Source organism: Onychomys torridus, chromosome 10 (genome assembly GCF_903995425.1).
Source record: "Onychomys torridus chromosome 10, mOncTor1.1, whole genome shotgun sequence".
Classification (NCBI taxonomy): domain Eukaryota; kingdom Metazoa; phylum Chordata; class Mammalia; order Rodentia; family Cricetidae; genus Onychomys; species Onychomys torridus.
Genome location: NC_050452.1, coordinates 36,162,212 through 36,183,567, shown reverse-complemented (window position 1 = coordinate 36,183,567; position 21,356 = coordinate 36,162,212). Strand labels below are relative to the sequence as shown.

Here is a 21,356-nt window from a genome sequence, read left to right as displayed (position 1 = left end):
CCTTTTAGAGCACTGACACCATGCAGAGGTGCTGAGGTCCTGGACCACAGGGCCTTCGGAGTTCCCACTAGACACTCAGCTTTGGCTCACTGACTATGTGGGAGAGCCTCTGGGAGGCAGATCCTGTCCTGTGAAGCTCTTCCCGGGGTACAACCTTCTGAGCAGAATGAATGGGGTTCAGGATGACTGCTTATTTGGTACTCAATAACCAGAACCAGTGGGAATGAGAGATTTCTGCAGCACCCGATTTAAGAGCAGAGCCATTCAAAGAAAGTACTTTAACTGCCCACACTATGACACAAGTGAACGTCTGATTCCATGGAGGCAAGATCCTGCTGCCAGGACTTCCTACCCATGGAGAGTTTGTCTGGCAGAGACAGATGCACACCACTTTTTCTTAAGTGTTTTGGCCTACAGAAATGTGTGGACACAAGTAAAACTGAGTTAGGGGGCCACGTCCAAGTGTCTGCAGCGGGGCTAGCACTTGTCACAGCACTGAGGTGGCAGCAGATCTTCACAGAATGTGGTGATGGTGTAGAAGGGCATCAGGACAGTCAGGACCTGAGTCATCCTGGGTCCAGCCTCAGTGTTCGGGGTGGCCAAGGCATGCATGTTTTGCTCCCCCCCCGCCCCCCACAGTCTGCTCGTGTTACTAAGACTGTGGAGATCAGTGAATTGGGCTCACAGTGGAGAGAGACATGGTCTGGAAAAGAGCATCACAACCCATGAACATGGCTCCAGGGACATGCCACAAGGTCACCCAACTGCTTGTCTTCTGGCAAGTGGGAACTACTAGGGATTTACAATGCTGAGACTTTTGTGTGGACAGTGTGTGTAGTCTCTTCTTTGTTTTCATTGAAAAGCAGGTTCTCTATCCTTTCTTCTTTTCCCCTCCAACTTTCTTTTGCTATTTGAGTTTTTTGAGACAGGGTCTTACTGTGCAGCCAGTTTGGCCTGCAGCTCACTATGCAATCCAGGTTGACTTTGAACATACAATCCTCTCACCTTTATCTCCTGAATGCTAGGATTACAGGCATATACCACCATGCCTGACCTCTTCCTTCCCCCTCTCTCTCAAAGAGGTTCTTGCTAATAGCCCAGGATAGCCTCAAACTCATAATCTTTCTGCCTTACCTGTGTGCACCTCAAACACTGGCTGTGTATAGGGTATAAAGATAGCCAACATGGTTCTTTCTTCAAAGATACAGCTTGGCAGGGACCACAGAATCTTAAGAAGCAGCACTGACTACAGACAGCCCTGGTGCTGAGTGCCAAACATGTTATTACGTATCTCACAACAGCTCTACTGCCATCCCATTTTACATATGAGAGAACGGAGGCACAGAGAGGCTGAGTGATGCTCATACAGCCTGGCTGGAGGTGTGTGGCTCTGGTCTCTACCGCCTCCATTGCAGACAGACCCTGGAAGGAAGTTCCCAGAGCATGTTCTAGATGGGTGTGTGTGTGTGGGGGGATACAGATGAGAGAGCTACCTATTATTCAACTACAAATCAAACTACAGAATAAATGCGATGTGGAGAAGAGACCCCAAGCCTCCCCAGCATCTGCTCCCCTTATCTACCACTCTGTAGGGGAGTTCTTCCACTCTACAGCATCAGCGCCTTTGTGTCTGCCCTGCTCTCAGGGAGGCGAAGCACCAGGAGAAGCAGACTTCAGTGCCGTGCTGTGGGATAATGACGGAGTAGAGGTAGACTTCCAACCCAGTGAAGTAGATGCACAGCTGGCGTTACCTGCTCAGCAGCTGCTGGACAGGAGGGCAAGGACAGCTGATGAGGCTCACTGGAGTTGGCTGATAGTACCACTCACTCAAGAAAATTTTGGATGAAGCTTCAGGCTTAAGGGCCAGGCAGCAGTTTTCCTTATCCGAGGTTTTATGTTCCACATTTTCAGTTATTTATAGTACAAAAAGAAACTTCTAGAAATCAATCTCTTAAATTTTATGTTGCAAATGATTCTGAGACACATGATGAAATCTTGCCCTGCTCTCTCCAGCCTGGACATGAAGCATCCCTTTGTCCAGAGTGCCCATACTGCACATGTACCCCTTCCTTAGTGACCAAGAGACATCCCTTTGTCCAGAGTGCCCATACTGCACATGTACCCCTTCCTTAGTGACCAAGAGACATCCCTTTGTCCAGAGTGCCCATACTGCACATGTACTCCTTCCTTAGTGACCAAAAAGCCACCTGGGTTATCAACCAACATCGCCAGCATCAAAGCATTGTGTTTAAGCACCCCCTAATTTACCTGACTATGGCTCCAAAGTGCAAATTATGTCCCAAAAGCAGGGTGCTGGCCAATCTGATAAGCCAAAGAAAAGCTGGAAAGTACTTTAGTGGGAAGATGAAAGTTCTTGACTTGATGAGGAAATAGATAATTGTCTGTGGAGGTTGCTAAGATGCGTGTTAAGAACAAGCCTTCAACCACTGCAAGTGTGAAGGAGGAAAAAGAAGGTGCTAGTTTCATTGTCACACTTGCAAACTGCACACACTATGACCACAACACACACCATTGGCTTAGTGACAAAGGGCACTGCATTGCGTGTCCAGAGGGCTTATACCTGTGGTTTCAGGTATTCACTGAGAGTCTTGGAAGGCGTTCGCTACACTCAGAAAGACTTTTGTAGTTGGAAAGAGAAACCAATGGCTTCAAGCTACGCTACATGGACTCTGTAATCCATCTTCTCTGACCCTTCCCCATTAGTGAGTACCTGCTGTATGCAGAATGCCTAGTGCTGAGCATCCAGAAGATAAAAACCTAGACCAGCCATCCATCCAGGCTCTAGCCATGGTTTTCACAGTCTTCCCAGTCAGCTCTGAACTGAGAAAAATGTCCAAGTCATGCATGTGTAGACGTAGGAGGCAAGGCTGGGCTGTTTGACCTAACTAGGTGTAATGAGTTCTGGTCTAGTCCATCCCCATGCAGTGCTCACTCCAGCCACGCAAACCATCTTAACCTGCCACCCACGTACAATGGGTTATGTGGTATATTTAGAAAAACATTACTCTGAAAGACATCAGCTTGGAGAAAGGCAACTAAGACACATAATTACAAACCAATTTATAAATACAGCCCCGGAGCATGTACAAAAGAGAGCCCTGAGGGAGATACACAGGCCAGGATCACCCTTTCCTGCATTCTTTCTACCACATGCTATGAGACTCATGCCATGCTTCCTGTGGTATGACTGTGGGCCCTGTCTCTCCATGCATTTCTTGTCAGCTCTCCGATCTACTTTCATTGTCCATTTTCTGCATCATGGGTAGACTGCCTCTGCTCACCCCAAGTCCACCAGGAAATGCCTCTGAGTGCAGAGAAAGGACTGACCAGGGACAGACCAGTATTTCCCTTCCAGCTCAAGGTCAATTTTGAGAATGTTCCCGTTTGCACAACAGTAGCCATGCTATAGGGCAGGGACTGCTGTGACAGGCAAGTGCTCTGGAGTGGGCAGGACTAGAGGACACACCCCAGAGCTGCCATTTACTGTGTACTCTTTGGAAATCACATGAGAACAGGAGAGAAAGAGACGAAATCCAGGCTTTTGGAAATTTGCATTCACTGCTTAGCCATGTGGGGCCTCAGTTTCCTCATTGGGCAAAAGAAGGATAAGGATAGGATCTACCTGTTAAGGTTGTCATGAGGATGGAGAGGAGGGTGGACGGAAATGCTCTGGTCCACATGGGTTGTCATTATCCCTGTGTGTGGGAGCCTGGGCACTGTTCACACCTCCATGAGTCTCTCTGTACTCTACCTCCTTCCCTGTCCACAGGCATTGGGGTAGAATGGACGTGCTTCTGTCTAGTCTGGCCTCTTTCTTAACATGGCTTTTTGAGAGGTTATAGCAGCTGGGAGAACACAAATTTTCCTCCTTAATCTACTCCTGGGAGCGTTCCCTCTGAAATCAGCTTGCTGCTGAACGCTTTCTTCAGGAGTTACAACAATGGGGCTGAATATTCATTTCCCAAGGCCACATAGGGATGGCGGGGTAGCTGAGCACAGGACAAGAGGGAGAAAAAAACTCCACAGAGCTTACAGGGGAACTTTCAAGTGTGACAACTCTTGACTCATGGGACAGTGACAGCAAATGCACTTGGGGAATCAACTCACAACTAACATCTTGCTACAGTCCATGGCCACCACCAGATGCCCAAGCTTGTAGAGGAGGCACTTACGTGCAGAGGGTTGGGACCATGAAACCTTGGCTATTGGCTATTCCAGAAGTTACTGCTGTTTTTAGTTTTCTCTTCTCTTCCTTTCCTTTCCCTCCTTCCTTCCTTCAATCTTTGCTTTTTTTTTTTTTTTTTTTAAGCTAATGGCTACCAGGAAGAGTTACTCAGGACAGATGAGCAGACAGTGGACCAACAACTCTGGGCTTAGACTCAGCACAGGAGCCCTGGACACTTTTAAGAAGTTGAGCTGCATTGCTTTATTAAGGAAAAAAGAAAGAAAATGAGCAGCCAGCATTGTGTCAGAAGCTTCTGGTACTTAGGAAGAGCCAAACAAAGGGGGAAGGCCACTCCAGCCAATCTACTGCTTGGTTTCCAGTCTGATGTCTGGCTTCTGTCCTCTCTGCTGTTTGGAATGGACCAGTTTTCCTGGAATATGCTTTTATTGAACTCCAAAAGGCTGCATTTTTTTTAAATTGCAGATTAATTCATGATTTCAAAGACTCTTTGAAGCTGGCAAAACATTCTGTTATGTCCAAGAGTTATTACTGCTGAAATTCGGGCATAGCCTGGGAGGTCAGTTTGCAATCTTGTTTAGATCCTTTTAAATTTAGAAACTTTACAGTGGCTTATAAATAGATCCCATCTGTGTGTTCTCTCCTCCTTTCTTCCCTACTCCAAGGGCTGCTCAGTCATTCTGACCCACCCCAGACACGAGCCAGAGAAATTCACAGAGTCTGCTGGACCATAACAAGTATCATCACTAATGAGTCTTGGGGTGATATTAGTCATAGGAGTATGCAGAGTTGTTCATCATCTTACAGAGTAAGTACTAGAACCAAGAGCAAAGAACACCACTAAATCCGGTAAACAGTAGTATATATACTCCTGTTGGTAACAAATGGATCATGAGTGTAAAAGATTTCCAGTGGTGTTCTTGAGGATGCCCTGTGGTCCCACCAAGGCTATATGTGTTGTTGAGGAAAGACGATAAGACTCAGGTCCAAAGAAGCTGTTGGAGGCTGTGACTCACTCTGCACACATCAAATGGTCAATGAGGATTGCCCTGATTGTGGAAGACCACTGTCTTCCTGGTACTGGGCAGGGCTAACTGTGTGCCAGTATTCCCATGCTCAGCAAAGGGGACATTGTGACACTGAGGATGACCCCTCCATGGCTCCTTACCTTCATGAACATGCTGAATCCAGTTTTAAGGAGATCAGTGAGGCCTGAGGACGTATGTTCAATGTCAATGGGATCTGGCTTCTCCGGATTAAAGATTTCCTCCACAACCTGCTTCAACAGTGGCTTATAGGATGCCTGGAAAGACAGAACACTGTGCTGTGAGCAAAAACACTTCTTTGCTGTATCTGGAGACAGGTTTATCTGCATCAAAGGAAGTAAAGAGAGTTTAGTTTGATACTGAGCAATGGCTGTGATTTTGTGTATGCAAGATTATAAAACAACCTTGAGTCTTTAAAAATATTTTTTAATTCTTTGAGAATTTCACACAATGTATTTTGATGATATTTACCCCCACCCTTCCCTTTAATTTCTTCCAGATCTGCCCTTCTCTCCCTCTCTCTCTAACTTTGTGTCCTTTGTATTATTATTAATTTAATACCACAGGGACTCCATCTTGTGTTCATGCAATTCTCTACCACTGTCCTACCTCTCTAGTCCCTCAACAGAGCTTTAGTCGTAGGAGGACCAAGTGCTCAATCTAGCTTGAAAGTGAAGCTATAAACATGAAGATGGTCTCTAAACATTCTTAGACTCATCCCCTCTGCTTGGAATGTGAATGTTTATTTGCAATGGCTGTCAACATCCAAGCTAACCCCTCTTCCCCCACAGAGCTCAACTCCATGTATGACTATGGCAGAAAAAGAAGCTCAGATAACAGAAGGAATCTGACTCAGGTCAGGGTGGAAGCAGGTCACTGACACTGTAGGCACCTCTGTAGAATAAGAGTGATGTTAGATCACAACACTTCTGCTTTGATGGATGGCGCTGAGCACTTTCCTTTTCTGTGACCTAAATACCCAGCACGCCCATATTTAGTTCTGTCTGGAGGGAGCTGTCTTACTGACCTTTCCTGACTTCTTACTGGAAGTCCTTCCTGAGTCCTCTTTTCTCACAGGCTGAGCCACCTTCCTCCGATCCCATCGCTCCGGTTTCTGCTGCCCCACACTCATCTGGCAGTGCATCGGGGGTGTTCAGCACAAAGGTGTTCCCCTCCCACACTTTCTGAACCATCACCACTCCAGGAAAGCCAGCTTCTAGCAGGGTGTCGCCCAGAGGCAGCTTGTCCTGAGCTCTCTGTAGCTCTTTACATGGGGCAAACATGAGGTGCCATAACCATGGTTACAGATACACAGTGTACTAACCTCATCTCTAGCTTGGTCTTGCTCTTCTTATAGGAACCCTAAGTTATTTTTCCATATTCTAAGTCTCCTAAAATATCTCAGAAATGAAGCAGTGTATCAAATAGCAACACCAAGTTTCACCACACAGTTGGGAGGGCCCAGTGGAAGATCCCAGTCTCTTGATACTTACTGGTCAGTGAGACCATTGTACACTGAGAAATTTCATGATTAATGATTATGCTGAGTGAGTACTGGGCAGGAACATTGATAAGGCAGAGATATAGCTATGGGCCAACCTTGCTTATAACTAGAGGAAATCAGATTAAAGTTACAGCAAGATAGGCTTTCTCTTAAAGATTTATTTATGTGTCCATGCCTTCAGAGGCCAGGGTGGGGTGTGTGTATGATTCCTTGGAGTTACAAGCATTTGTGGTCACCTGACCAAGATCAATTTTTTAAAGATTCAGACTGAAAACATGCTTTAGACTTGGTCCTGGGGTATTATTAGACACAGTCAGGTTGGGTGAAGAGGAAACTGTTTCAATGAATGCAGAATGTAATTTATTAATACCTATCAAAACTCAAACTGCATCTGACACAGCAATTCCACTCCTAGCAATTTATTTTTTTTGGCTATGTCCATGTGTGGAAATGCACTCAGAAATACCATTTATTATTTGAAGTAAGAAAAGATGAGGAGCCACTGTCTTAGTCACTGTTCTATTGCTTAGAAGAGACACCATGACCACAACAACTCTTATAAAAAGGCGTTTAATCGGGGCTGGCTTACAGGTTCAGAAGTTTAGTCCATTATCACAATGGAAGGGAGCATGGCAGCCTATGGTCAGACATGGTAGCTGAGAGTTCTACATCCGGATCCACGAGCAGCAGGGGGAGAGAGAGAGAGAGAGAGAGAGAGAGAGAGAGAGAGAGAGAGAGAGAGAGAGAGAGACACACACACACACACACACACACACACACACACACACACACTCTGGTCCTGGTGTGGGCATTTGAAACCCCTAAGCTCACCTCCAGAGACACACTTCCTCCGACAAGGCCATACCTCCCAATTCCTGTCATTAGGGAGTATATAACCAAGCATTCAAATCTAGGAGCCATTAATTCATTTTTATGGGGGCCGTTCCTATCCAAACCATCACAGGCACTCAAGTGTCCAACAACAGGGGCTGTTTAATAAGTGAGGAATGTCTCTAGGGAGGAGAGCTGCAAACACGACAAGAAAGACTCTGAGGTGACAGGGTTGAAAGCAGGGTGCAGATGGGCATGTGAGGGGAAGGTACCAAGTGAGGAGCATGTGTGTGATGGGCTAGCGATTACACAAAGTGGCAGATTGGAGCTGCTGAGAAACAAATGGAGTGAGAGCAACATCTATCTCCAGCAGTGATTGAAGGCGGGTGCCAGGCCGGGGATAGAGGTCAGTAGAACTCTGTGTTGTGTGCCTTTTGTTTTTCTAAAGCAAACCATCAACACAAATAGACCCCTTGTTGCTTGTTAAAAGTTAAAAAATTATTCATGTGTGGAAATAAGATTGGGATGAAGCACACTAAAATGTTAATCCTGGGCTCAGGAAGTAGCAGGTATTTGTATTTGTTTGCTTTTCTGTCTATATTTTTCAAATTAATAAATTAACTTATGGATTTGTATAATAATAATCTAATAAAAATTTTAAGTAGTAAAAAAAAAAAAAAACAGGCCTTCAGTTCCATCGACAATCTTCCTCATATAAATGGTATGGAGAGCGAGCCGATCTACCATCAGAGCTCTTCTGGACATTTCTTCTCTCAGATGCTCAATCTTTAAAGCCCTCAGGACAGTCCTTACCTCAGCAGCACTGCACTGTCATAGAAAAGCACACGGCTTCTTCTCAGGAGGCAAACTGCTGTGTTTTCTTTGCTGTGACCAAAGACCTGACCAGAAGGGACTCCTGGGAGGTGAGGCTGAGTCTGCCTCCCAGCTCAGGGTGTCTGGGCTACTGTGGCAGGGAGGCCTGTGAGCATGAGGCAGTCAGAAGTGGAGCAGAGTCAGCTGGAGGCGCTGGGCTGGCTGTCCCCTTCCCTTTCATTCCATCTGGGATCTTAGTCCACAGGAGTGGGCCACCCATATTCAGGTGGGTTTTCCTACTTCCTTATCAATCTTCCCTGGAAAAACCCTCACAGACACACCCGCAGATGTGCCTCATCGATGCCCCAAAGCTCAGGAATCCAATGGAGCTGTCTGTCATATTTTCTTAATCATTACAGTAACAGACTCAGGGTTTAGTCAGGTACATTATCAACTGACAGGGGTTGGGAATTAGCTCATTGGTAGAGCGCTTGCCTAGCAAGCACAAAGCCCTGGGTTCGATCCTCAGCTCCAAAAACAAACAAACAAAAAAACAAACAAACAAAAAACCAAAACATTATCAACTGACTGAAAGACCATCCTCCAGCTTGCTATATAGCTGGGGTAGCTGCATTTCCAGTTTCTGGGCAAAGAGACACAAGCAGGAGGATCCCATGCAGCTTTCAGAAACATGCCTTTTAAAATGGAAACATATCCATGTCTTCGATTTCTCTGTTCTGTTGCATGGAACACAAGGATATTCCTAAGGCCACAAGGCAGAGACTGGAGAAGCTGTGCTCATGACCTACAGGGCTGCTAAGACCACGACACAGACCGTCTAACAAGGACCACTTCACGTGAGAAATAAACCTCCTCATGTGTTAAGTAACTGGTCTCCAGATCACTGTTACCTGCAACTGAATGAAGGGCTGATACAAAGCATTACAGGAACAAAAGGCATAAAGGACCATTCCTTCCTTTGAATTATTTGTTTGCTTGGTTTATATAAAACTGGCTATGTAAAGCAACTTCAACCAGAACAACAGAGAAATACTTACAGGCTGCCACATTAAGAGAGAGAAGCCGGGTGGTGGTGGCACATGTTTTTAATCCCAGCACTTAGGAGGCAGAGGCAGGCAAATCTGAATTGGAGGCCAGCCTGGGCTATAAGTGAGATCCAGAATAGGCAGGAAACTCTGTCTTAAAAAACAGAGAGAGAGAGAGAGAGAGAGAGAGAGAGAGAGAGAGAAGAGAGAGAGACCCCATGACCTATGACCTCTACAAAATGAAGTAAGGTTGTTGCTGTCCATAGGGTGTGCCTACCACAGGAAGGAAGAACAATGGTTGGTGGAGGGTTCAGTCGCTGGTCGGGGTGGTTCTGACCCCAAGCAGAAGCACTGTACTATGCTCCTCTCTCCAAGGCAGGGTGTGCCAGGGCTGATGGGATTGTCCTCAGGACTCTGGAGACCCTGGCATGGATGGGGATTGGTAGGAAGCACAGAGGATTTAGGAAAAGCATGGACACTCTTCTCTCCTCTCTCTTCTCTCCTTTCTGCTCTGCTATGAGGATGAACACTATCTGTGCTTGCCAGCTGGGCCGGCCTCCCTTGGAGCAGGGGTTTGAAGGCATCACCTTCATTCTTGCGTCTTTGTGACTGCTGTGCCTTACCTGGGGAAGGTTAAGTATCTTTCTTATTTATTTGAAATAAACAAAGCACCATGCACTTCTCAGCCAAATACTTAGAATGTGGGAATAAACCATAATTAAAAGTACAAGATAGCTAAGACATCACACAAATCCACAAGAGCCATGTACACACCTTTTTCTACAACCTCTCAGACTCTATTCTCATATGACAAAACTTTGGACTCAGTGTGTCTCTTTAGAGATGTGACAGCGACTGAGGTATAAGCCCTTCCTCCTATACGCAGTGGTGAAAGGCTGGCCTGTGACTGCCAGCCACACTGGTGCTTTGCCAGCTGAGTCTGACTCAGGAGGGGGTTGGCAGGCAGCAGGGACCAGCAGGGACCAGTAGCACCTTGGGGCTCTACTAACGCTGAATGCTTCCTCTTACTTTCATGCTGACTCCCACACTTGCTGTGGATCCCACAAATCACCTTTCTAGTAAAAGTCATCTCTAGTGCTCTTCCCTTTTCCATTTTCACTTCTGACCAAAGCACAGTAAATAACAGAAGTGGTGGCTATTTTAAAAATGGGTTCATAAGCTCGGCCACAGAAGTAACAGATCGGAAAATTCCTGACTTGTCTATGAACGCAACAGAGAACAAAGGAACCAAGGCTCGCACATGTAGAGAACACTTTGGGGAGAGCTGCTTTGGGTAGAAAGTGGTACTTGTCCTTCCCTGCCTGGAAAGGCCAGGGCTCCCAGTGTGAGCTCTGCTGCCGAGAACCTGGCCCTCCCTCCCGGCCACTCAGGTGATTTCAAGTCCCTGGACCAAGCAGCTTTGCCGGGGACTTTCCCCTTTGTGAAGCACCATGCCCTTCTCAGCCATGGCCGGCAGAAGGTGACAGGTGGGGCGTCTCTGGAGTGGCACCCACATCTTTTTTAGATGTTAGAGTCACAGAGGGCAGAGCAGCTGTGTGGTCTGCTGTAGAGTTAAGCAGGGGTGTCTCTGGAGTGGCACCCACATCGTTTTTAGGTGTTACAGAGTCACAGAGGGCAGAGAAGCTGTGTGGTCTGCTGTAGAGTTAATTAAACAGGTCCTCACTTGTCATTTAGTCTTTGTTTCTGTCACAACTACTAGGAACTCGGGGGTGCGGTGGCTCTGTGTTTGGCAATCCACTCACCTCTGGTCCCACACAGAAGTGGTTTCAGTATTCCTAGGGCCTTGCAGCCCTGCACTGGAGACTGTTCATCTGACAGCAGGTCCAAGAGAAAGGGACAGGATGCACAGAAAGATGTCACAGGCCCGGCATGAGAATGTACCACTTCCACCCATAATTCACTGACTAGAGTTGGTCACGGGTCCACATTTACCTGCCAGGGAATCTAGAAAACGTGGTGTTGCTTGTTCCCAGGAGGAAAAGGAAATGGGGTTCAAGAAGACAGCATTGTCTCAGCCATGGACACATTAAGGATGAGATGGAGTAGTAATTTTGTGCTTTCCTCACTTGTCTGTGTGGGCAGAGGATTATTAAACCCTTTGTGCCCTCTGCACAGGAATTTGACTTCTGCTTAACTTTCCAGCTCTGTTTCCCTGGCAACCTGATAAAGAAAGAATGTCAAGCTAGGAGACAGGCAAGACTGCTAATGGCATAAATGACCCATGCATGGTGCACTGCTGTAGACTGGGGGGAACTACAAATATTTGATAGACAGCTAGAGCTTCGGGCTTCTCCAGGTCTGATGACTCTTGAATAATAATGGGGAGTCCCTTTGAGGAATGCTGGAACTATAGAGTTGTGGCTGAGAAATTAGCCCCTACAGGGGATGAGGTTTCGAAGCCAAGGGAAACCTTAGCACCAAACAGCTCCCAGATGACTGTGAGGACAGAACCCTGCCTCACGGTGCTCACAAGGACTGTCCCAGGTAAGGAAAATGACCACTGCTCCTCTGACTATTTTCTGGTTCTGGGAACGCTGGCACCGGGGGCTGTGACCACAGAGCTAGCCCTGCTGTTAGGCCCAGAATGCACAACACCCATATTCTGATTAGGAGCTTATGAAGATGCCTTCATTTATAAAAATCTCAGATGGGAAAAAGTACGTTGAGGTCAAAATAATGTTTTGGCTTGAAATATTAGTATATTTGCCTTTATATCAATTCACTGACTGGGGAATAAATACAAATATGCTTATAATAACATGTAAATATGTAAAAATGAAAACTATATATATAAATATAATAAAAATAAGTATAAAAATTGTAATCAATTTTCCATTAGGAGGAAAACTGATTTCTCCTCTCCCATCAGGTAGCAACTGGGGTGGGACTTTGTGTCCACTGCAGTATGTTTTCAAGAACAAACTGGCTTAAAAATATTATACTTAAAGTATGAAAAACAAATACTAGTGTATGTCTGTTAGTTCTGTGGTAGAGATAAGGTGTGGTTGTGTCTAGAAGCCTGAGCTGAGCTCCTGAGGAAGGGGACCAGGTACACAGTGATTTCTAACATTAAATATTACAGTCTAACTCCAGTGTCTTTGGAATTAGGTATCTGTTGCCAAGGAGACCTGAACTGGTGCCCAGCCTTAACTCATCAATGAGGCTGCTGACTTTGCTCTGCTGCCTGGTGCTGGGGGAGCTGGAAACCCTCGGTCCTGCCTCTGAAGAAGCTCGCTTCTCTCTTTTCTACACATGAAGCCATGTACCAGCATCTTAGGAAAACTGGGCTCATGGAGGGTGTCTAGCTTGTTTCAACCCAACACTGCATAGGGAAACATCTGTTCTGAAATGCTGGTGGCTTTATGAGGCAATTCCACGCCTATTTATTTTGCTTTTTGTGAGACTATGATCTTTTTTCTCCTTTCATCTTTTTAAAGGAAATGGTTTGTTTGAAGATAAAAAAGTATTTTAATTTATCTATTCATCCATCCATCCATCCATCCATCCATCCATCCATCCACCTACCCATTTTTCCTTATATCCAGAAGCAAATGGTTCCTTAAAATACTGAATGCAGTTTTTTCAACTTCGATATGAAGAAATGAAAGCCAAGCTTAGTAAAGAATTTCCTTGAATTCACACTCCAGTGTGAAGTGTCTTTGGGACAATGTCAAACTTCCTGGTCCTTAGTTTAGTTCTGTTTGGTGCTAATTACTCCTCCCACCCTGCAAGGTAGTTGAACAGGTCCAGGGTGGGCAGACATTAATACAGTTAGCAGGGAGAATAGAGGCTGGCTTAGGATGTGGACAGTTGTTGGCTGAAGCTGGGGGTGTTCACGAAAGAGATGGGGCCCAACGTCCACCCAGGGAGCCTGACTTCCCGGGGACGAGATGAATCAAGCCTCTGTGGGCACTGAGGCACTAGACTTCCTTGTCCAGCTGCCAAAGGCATGGAAGAAGGCCCACATCTGTGCCGCATTGGCTCCAGCATCTCTGCCTTAAAGACTAATGAACCAACAACTGTCATCATTCTGGGGTCAGATGGCATTTGACTGGAACAGCCGATGAGCTCTGTGCCTCCAAGACATTGCTAATATCCTCCTGATGAGGCATGCGGCACATCAAACACTGTACCCTAGGGAAAGGAACCTGGGGATCATGCAGTGAGAAATGGGCAGGGTAGGAAGACCCAGGCCTAGCCACCTGGGGGGCTTAGGCTTCTAGTCTACAGGGACAATCCCTAAACCAAATCATCACACAAGCAAATGTCAGCAGTGACTCTCCTCATGGAGGGCCATGGTCCTGTCCTGGGCAACTGGAGTTAGTGGTCTGTGACTAGAGAGCCAGTGTATTTATTCTTTATGTGGCAGACAGATACTGTCATAGGCCCATGTTACTTTTAGAGATCCATGGGGAAAAAGGCCTTAATATTTTTGTTGTTTTTTGTTTTTTTGTTTTTTTGCAACAGGAAAAAAAATGAGATTTCAGCTCAAAGTCATGTTTTGACCTAAGAACGGTGCCTTTTCTGGGTGGCTTTTTATTTTTCCTGATGTTACTACAAGCACTTACACAGTACGTCCTGTTTGCGTGTCTGAGACTATCACAAGAGTTGGACTGACATCAATTCTCCAAATTCTTTTTTTTTTTTTTTATATGTGGAGCTGATGATCGAACCCAGGGCCTTGCACTTGCTAGGCAAGCGCTCTACCACTGAGCTAAATCCCCAACCCCAATTCTCCAAATTCTTAAAGCATCTTTGTGAGAGTGTGTCCTTCTCCAGAGGAGGAATTGGCCACAAGAGGTAGTGACTTGCCTGACCACACAGTTAATAAGAGGCACAGCTGGGCCATGAACCCAGATACTAGCATCTACACAGCTGCCTGTCTATCAGCCCACAAGGGGCAAGTGCAAGAGATACCCACAGGTTCACAGAAGAACTGCTTCCAGTCATGTGCTATGATCTTCCAGTCAGGAGCTGCAGTAACAGCCTCCGTGTCCCCATTCCCCCAATGTCCTGACTGGATCTGGTCCTGGCTTCCTAGGACTTCTGCATGTCAGGTCTAGATCCTCTTCTGCTTCTTCCAGAGATTTGATCATTTCTTTCATAAATCATGCTCACCTTCAGATGAGTGGAGCGCTATCTGCACTTTACATATGGACCAAACTGACCTAAAGGGAAGCAGATAAAGATGAAGTATAGGTGCCTCCAGTGCCAGCAGGAAATGAGTGACTCAGAGACTGAGCATGCATGTACATGAGCAGGAGAGAAGGCATGAGGAAGCCTGGTGCTACAGGACTCAGAACTCAGGGCAGAGAGGCCAGCACAGTGCAGAGCAAGTGGAGGACAGGAATCCAGGGCAAGACCAGGACTTGTCCTGTCCTAGGTGTGTTGGGACATCTCAGCTAAATTTTGTGTGGTGATAGCATGTTCCTGGTGGACAGCATACATTTTCCCTCAAGCTATGGGACCAAAGGCCAGATTGGAAGAAGTGAAAGGCAGAAATCTGCCTGGTGTGATATGCAGTTTCCTGAGAGAAGTCAACCCACAGGGGGAAGCTTGAGTTTGGCACACAGCTTCTGAGGGCTGTGGGTGTCTGACGGCTTGTCGTGAGGTGGTTCATTATGGCAGGTGTGTGTGGTGGAAGAGACAATTACTTTCCAGTGGCCAGAAAGTGGGTGAGGTGGGGTGCATGGTCTTGGTGTATCTTTCAGGGGCACACTCCCAGTGACCACTTTTCTTCAATGAGGCCTCACCTTCTAGAGTTTACACCTCTCAGTAGCTCCATCAGGAGAGGACCAGGCCTACGGCACAAGTGCAGTTAGGGACACTCAGGGCCAAACCATGAACCCTGCCAAGTCCTGTCTTCAGAGCCAGAATGGCTGCCGCAGACTCTAGCCTACACCTGAACTTTCCCGCCTCCCTGCCTTGTATTGGGATACGGCCTGTTACTCTAAAGATGTTGTCACCACACAAAGGTTTAATGAGCACCTCCTATGCATAAGCTGCCTCTGGACCCCGAGGATGGGCCAGTGGATAACACATCATCAGCATTGCTCCCATGGGACTCACAGCCATAACTTTAAATACTTTAAATTTACAACAGCTTGGAAAGCCAAAACCGGGTGAAGATGGTCGATAATCCTGTCTAAAGGGTTTGCTTCAGGGAAACAGAGGAGGATCTGCTCTCAGAGAGCTGGAGTGACATGTCCAGTGTCACACAGGAGGAGGCTCAACATTCCTTCTTGGTCTTCAGTCTCTTCCCACCTCCCAGAGATCTGCTTCTTACATTTTCCCCTAAACTCTTTTTTTAACCTTTGCTTTTGATATAATTTATTTTATTGTATGGAATTTAATTTTTTTATTATTATTTTATTTTTTAATTTTATAATTTAATTTAATTTTACATATCAGCCACAGATTCCCTTGTCCTCCCTCCTCCCGCTCCCCCTCTCCTCAGCCTACCCCCCCATTCCCATCTCTTCCAGGACAAGGTCTCCACTGGGGATTCAGCTCAGCCTGGTAGATTCAGTTGAGGCAGGTCCAGTCCCCTCTTCCCAGGCTGAGCAAAGTGTCCCTGCATAGGCCCCAGGTTCCAAACAGCCAGCTCATGCACTAAGGACAGGTCCCTGTCCCACTGCCTGGATTCCTCCCAAACAGTTCAAGCTAATCAACTGTCTCACTTATCCAGAGGGTCTGAACCAGCTGGGGGCTCCTCAGCTATTGGTTCATAGTTCATGTGTTTCCACTAGTTTGGATATTTGTCCCTGTGCTTTTTCCAGCCATGGTCTCAACAATTCTCAATCATACAATCCCTCCTCTTTCTCGCTGATTGGACTCCTGTAGCTCCACCTGGGTCCTGGCCGAGGATCTCTGCGTCTGCTTCCATCAGTCATTGGATGAGAGTTCTAGCACGACAGTTAGGGTGTCTGGCCATCTGATCACCAGACTAGGTCAGTTTGGGCTTTCTCTCGACCATTGAGGAATGCTCAATCGTACCACAAGGGCATTTGCTTAGCTATGTTCATAGCAGCATTGTTTGTAATAGCCAGCACCTGGAAACAACCTAGATGCCCTTCAACTGAAGAATGGATAAATAAAATGTGGTACATATACACAATGGAGTACTACTCAGCAGAGAAAAACCAATGACATCATGAAGTTTGCAGGCAAACTAGATCTAGAAAAAAAATCATCCTGAGTGAGGTAACCCAGACTCAGAAAGACAAACATGGTATGTATTCACTCATAGGTGGATACTAGATGTAAAACAAAGGATGACTAGACTGCTACTCACAACTCCAGGGAGGCTACCTAGAAAACAGGACCCTAAGAAAGACACAGGGATCGCCCAATGACAGAGAAATGGATGAGATCTACATGAGCAAACTGGACGTGAGTGGGGGTAATGAAGGGCAAGGATCGAGGGAAAGAGAGCTTAGGGGAGCGGGAGATCCCAGCTGGATCAAGAACAGAGAGGGAGAACAAGGAAAAAGAGACCATGATAAATGAAGACTCCATGGGAATAGGAAGAAGCAAAGTGCTAGACAGGTCCCCAGAAATCCACAAAGATACCTCCACAATCCCCTAAACTCTTTAATAGTTACTAAACATAAACTTCTCTGTATTTTTAATTTTATAGTTTGTTACATCCTTTACAAAACTAGAATACTGTTTCACAGAGTGATCCATCATGTTTTTTCTCCCCCAAAACTGGGACTCCCCAAGAAGTAGAGCTTGAGGCAAGGATTCAAAGGCAGCTGTCTCTGCTTCATTTATTTTTCTTTCTACTGCTGTGGAGTATTTCACTACGTTTACATTACTACTAATTTAATCTTCACAGTGTGCACTCATCACTCCATGTATCCTCATTTGTCCCCTGCCAATACTGGGGAGTTCTATTGCGTGTGTTGATGTCCCTGGCTTAATATAAGGGGAAGGATACTCAACATGGGAAATTTCATTTTCCTGAAGTCATGACTGCAGGACAAAGTCCCGAGGCCTGCAGAAATGGCAGATGGGGAGACAGAATCCGGGTAGCTCGTCAGTGTCCTTATCACACCCATGATTCATAGCGAATGTGTGAAGTTGGCCAAATCAGTGCCCCATGGTAGTCATGAAATGGAAAGACCTCATTAATTTTGTGGTTTATTTCTCTGCCAACTATTGTAGCCATTTGCCTTCCGACGTTCTCTGATCTAAATTTCACCAGATATTGTCCGTTTCAGCATGTCTTTTGGAACTAGTCCACAATGCAGGATTTAGAATTGTTGATTTTTTTGAAGGGCTATAATTGCACATGTGTAGTGATCTGAGTGACATACATGATCTATATTCTGTGGTGGTGGTGGTATTCTCAGATTTTTTTTTTTAAGGACGGGAAACTCTACAAGTACCAAACTCTATGATCTTGACATCTTGGTGGGTAATTTTGGATGACCATCAGCACTTTTAATTAATACTTCTAGAACCTCTCTTAGAACCAATGTACATAGAGTCATGACTGCAAAGACTGCCACCTACCCATGGCTACTATGTATATGAGGCACCCTTTGGAACTCAGGCCAGGCTTCTCTGGCCTCGTTGCTTTGGAAAGCAAAGGGGAGACCAAGGCCAGGAGTGCTCATGAAGTGTCAGCTGCTGTAGCAAAACCCAGGAGGCAGAACTGGGATTCGGCTGGGTTGTCATGGGGGACATTTGCTTATCTCTACATGCACTCAAACAATCATCAGCCTGAGATGAGTTCCTCACTCTCACAGCCCCCTACTGTGGCACATGAAACTCACCAAGAAGCCTCTATAGATAAGCAGATGTTCTCAGAGCCATCATGGGGAAGTGGAGGGGAGATTCCCATAGCCACACCAGTGATCATATTTGCCATGGGTCCCTAGCTCTGACTCTACATTGACCACGAGGAACTCCCAGGCTCCAGAACACCAGGCGCCTTGTCTCTTTGTACTTCCCTTGGGAATTCCTGCATGGTCTCCCATTCAGGGTTTCACATCCTCTCCCATTCTGGATTGTCATATCATCTTTCTACTCGATGGTCAGTCAAAACAGTCTCTGTAGGTTCTCCTACTGTCCTTAGAAAGCTGCAGGGGGAGTTTACGAACAATTGCTTCTCTTATCATAAAATTTCCTCTTCCTTTCCACAGTCAGTTAAATCCTTGCCTTATTCTGATTGCTGATAATGTTGACGAAGGACTAGAGCTAAAAATTGGGACTATGTAAAGCCAGTCCCTCATTTGGAACCAACAGCAGCTGGGTCCAAAGCAAAGGCCTTGCCTCAGGCTATAGACTACCGTGGATACAGACCCATGTCTATAAACGGGTAATTTCCAATCCAGTTTTCACTAGTTACATTAAGTCTCGGGCACAGATGAATTGAGAGGCTTTCAGACTTAGTGGAGCCCCAAATGGTCCATTTAAAGGGAACTCTGGAGTCCATCTAGAATGGAACCCTTATTCTAAAGGGGTTGAGGGGAAACTCCCTTGTGGCCATGGCCTCTGAATCCTGAAGCACAGCAGCAGACAGGTACTGAAATCACATACACTCACCTGATGGGTATGATTTCCAGGGACATACACAGACTTAAACTGTTTCATGAGAGTTCTAGCTCCGGCAATCTCTTGGAGAGACGTGAAGACATCATTCACAGCAATTTGAGATTTGGGAAATGTCAGGTTAATTGCAGAGTCACAGCCTGAAACAGTCCAGAGATATTTTCATAAGTGGGCAAATCTTTAAATTAAATTTTCTTCATGACAGCTTGAGCTCAATGTAAGAGTCTGGAGTTCTTTCAACCGTATTTCCCCTGGCCTTTTGCTAACTGGGCTGTTGCAATCACTAATGGGACATGAGTGTGGATGCTTTGGACCCAAGTGGGAATTGCCTGGCACCACAGCCACTGGCCTCAGACACTAGACTGCAGAGGCTTCATGGGAAACAGGCTCCCGAGGGGCTTTGCGTCTCAGACACTGCCTTGGAAAACCAAGAGGAACACAAGGAAGACAGGAGTGACTGCTGTGATGAACGTCTGTCTGTACTCCACTGACAGTTTCCAGAAGGTCTGACAGCAAGATGGAGAAAGGCAACAGCCACCCCAAGAGTGGAACTAGCTGGGATGGGCAAATTCAAAGTGGTTGAATGTGCTAAATAAACAGGGTGCCAGGACCAGTGAAAGGGAGCAAGCAGCCTAAGCTAATAAAAACACAAAGGTGGCCATCACTCTCCCTGATTGATTACTCTTCTGTTAGGCATCCATCCAGGAGAGAAACAATCAAAGATAATACAGAGGTTCACAAAACATGGATACATTGAGAGCACTCATCCTCAATTCATAGATATACCAGACATATCAACTCATCACCTCTCATGTGACCCCTGTGAGGTCATAGGTACAATTTCCCCCCTTTAGAGCAGGAGGAAACTGAAGTGCAGGTTTAGGTACTTCTGGGAATAGGCACTGCCATGTACACTCAGTCATCCAGGCCTCACTTGTAGGGTCCACAGTGCCTGTATGCTCTGCTGTCCATCTGGAACACCTGCCTGCCTGCCTTTCCGTCTGTCTATGTCTCTGTCTCTTCCTGTGGGGGCTTTCTCTGGTTGCAGCAGCTTGGTGGGCCTTCATGTGGGCAGGCTAGAAGTTTTGGGCACTATATATTTGGAGAAACAACCCCTACTTTCTCTTCCCTCATGGGGATTAATTGTGAGTGATGGCCTCCACTGCCATTCTGAGGGGGCTCAGCTGCCCCACAAGAACTGGTTCATTAACATTGTATTCCTTCCTTCACAAGAGTGGTCAATGATCAGACACAGGCAGCCTGATCTATACTCTGACCTAGTCTGTAACTCTGACAGCAACTTTATTGACATGTAATTCACATACCAAGTGATTCTCCATTTAAAGTGTCTACAACCTAATAGTTTTCTGTATATGCATAGACATACAACCATTACCCAACAGTTGAGTTCTGAACACCTATCTCACCCCAACAGGGAACCCTAAATCTGTCAGCCTGTGCTCTCAATTCTTTCCCTTGCATGCTCTCTACTCTGTGGATTCACTGACAGGACATTTCATATAAATAGACCATAGATGTGGCCTTTTGCAGCTGGTATCCTGGATTTGCCCTGTTTTCAGGGTTCATTCAGGCTGTAGTAATATCACTACTTCATTTCTTTTTACTGCATGGCTATAGTGAATTCTATTGTATCAATACACTACATTTCATGTGTCTACCCACATGTGTACCCACCACACCCAAGGCAGGAAACTTTAGAAAGAAAATAAAGTTTCTCAGTTGGTAGGTACTTGGGTTGTCTCTGTGTCTACGTTACCATGATAATGCTGGTAGTTTGCATGGACAAGTTTTCATGTGGACATGTATTTTCTTTGTTTTTCTTTTTTCTTTTTTTTCCCAGAGCTGAGGACCAAACCCAGGGCCTTGCGCTTGCTAGGCAAGTGCTCTACCTCTGAGCTAAATCGTCAACCTCATGTATTTTCATTTCTCTTGTGTGTACTTTACTGGCCACTTTGGGTTAATCTTTTGAAGAATGCCAGAGCCACACTGCTTCCCAAATGACTCACTACTTTACCTTCCCACCAACACTTGAAGAGGGTTTCAGTTTCTCTACAGTCTTATTAACATTTATTATATCTATTTTCTTCACCATAGTTCTCTAAATAGCTGTGAAAGAAGGAGATACTTGTCAAGTTTGATGATCAAGGGGAAGGAAGAGGTTGAGTCGAACAAGCTTAAACTGAAAAAGGATGCATCTAGCATACACAGAAGCATCCAACAGACCCCAGCTGCATCCATGCAGAGAGGTGGTTGGCATGTGAGTGGTAGACCCATACTCTTAATTAGTATGTGGCACTGTGTGTGGTAAC

The 21,356-nt window shown here is 45.9% G+C and overlaps 1 protein-coding gene across 1 annotated transcript in view; it reads right to left on the bottom strand.

The window, feature by feature from the left end:
• Scfd2 (sec1 family domain containing 2) overlaps positions 1–21,356 on the bottom strand; it is a 320,177-nt gene that overhangs the window by 14,373 nt on the left and 284,448 nt on the right. The window contains exons 6-7 of the mRNA XM_036201528.1: positions 19,021–19,166; positions 5,373–5,507 (exon numbers count right to left, since the gene is read on the bottom strand). Of these exons, the coding sequence (XP_036057421.1) occupies positions 5,373–5,507; positions 19,021–19,166 (281 nt within the window). The remainder of the gene's footprint in view (positions 1–5,372; positions 5,508–19,020; positions 19,167–21,356) is intronic.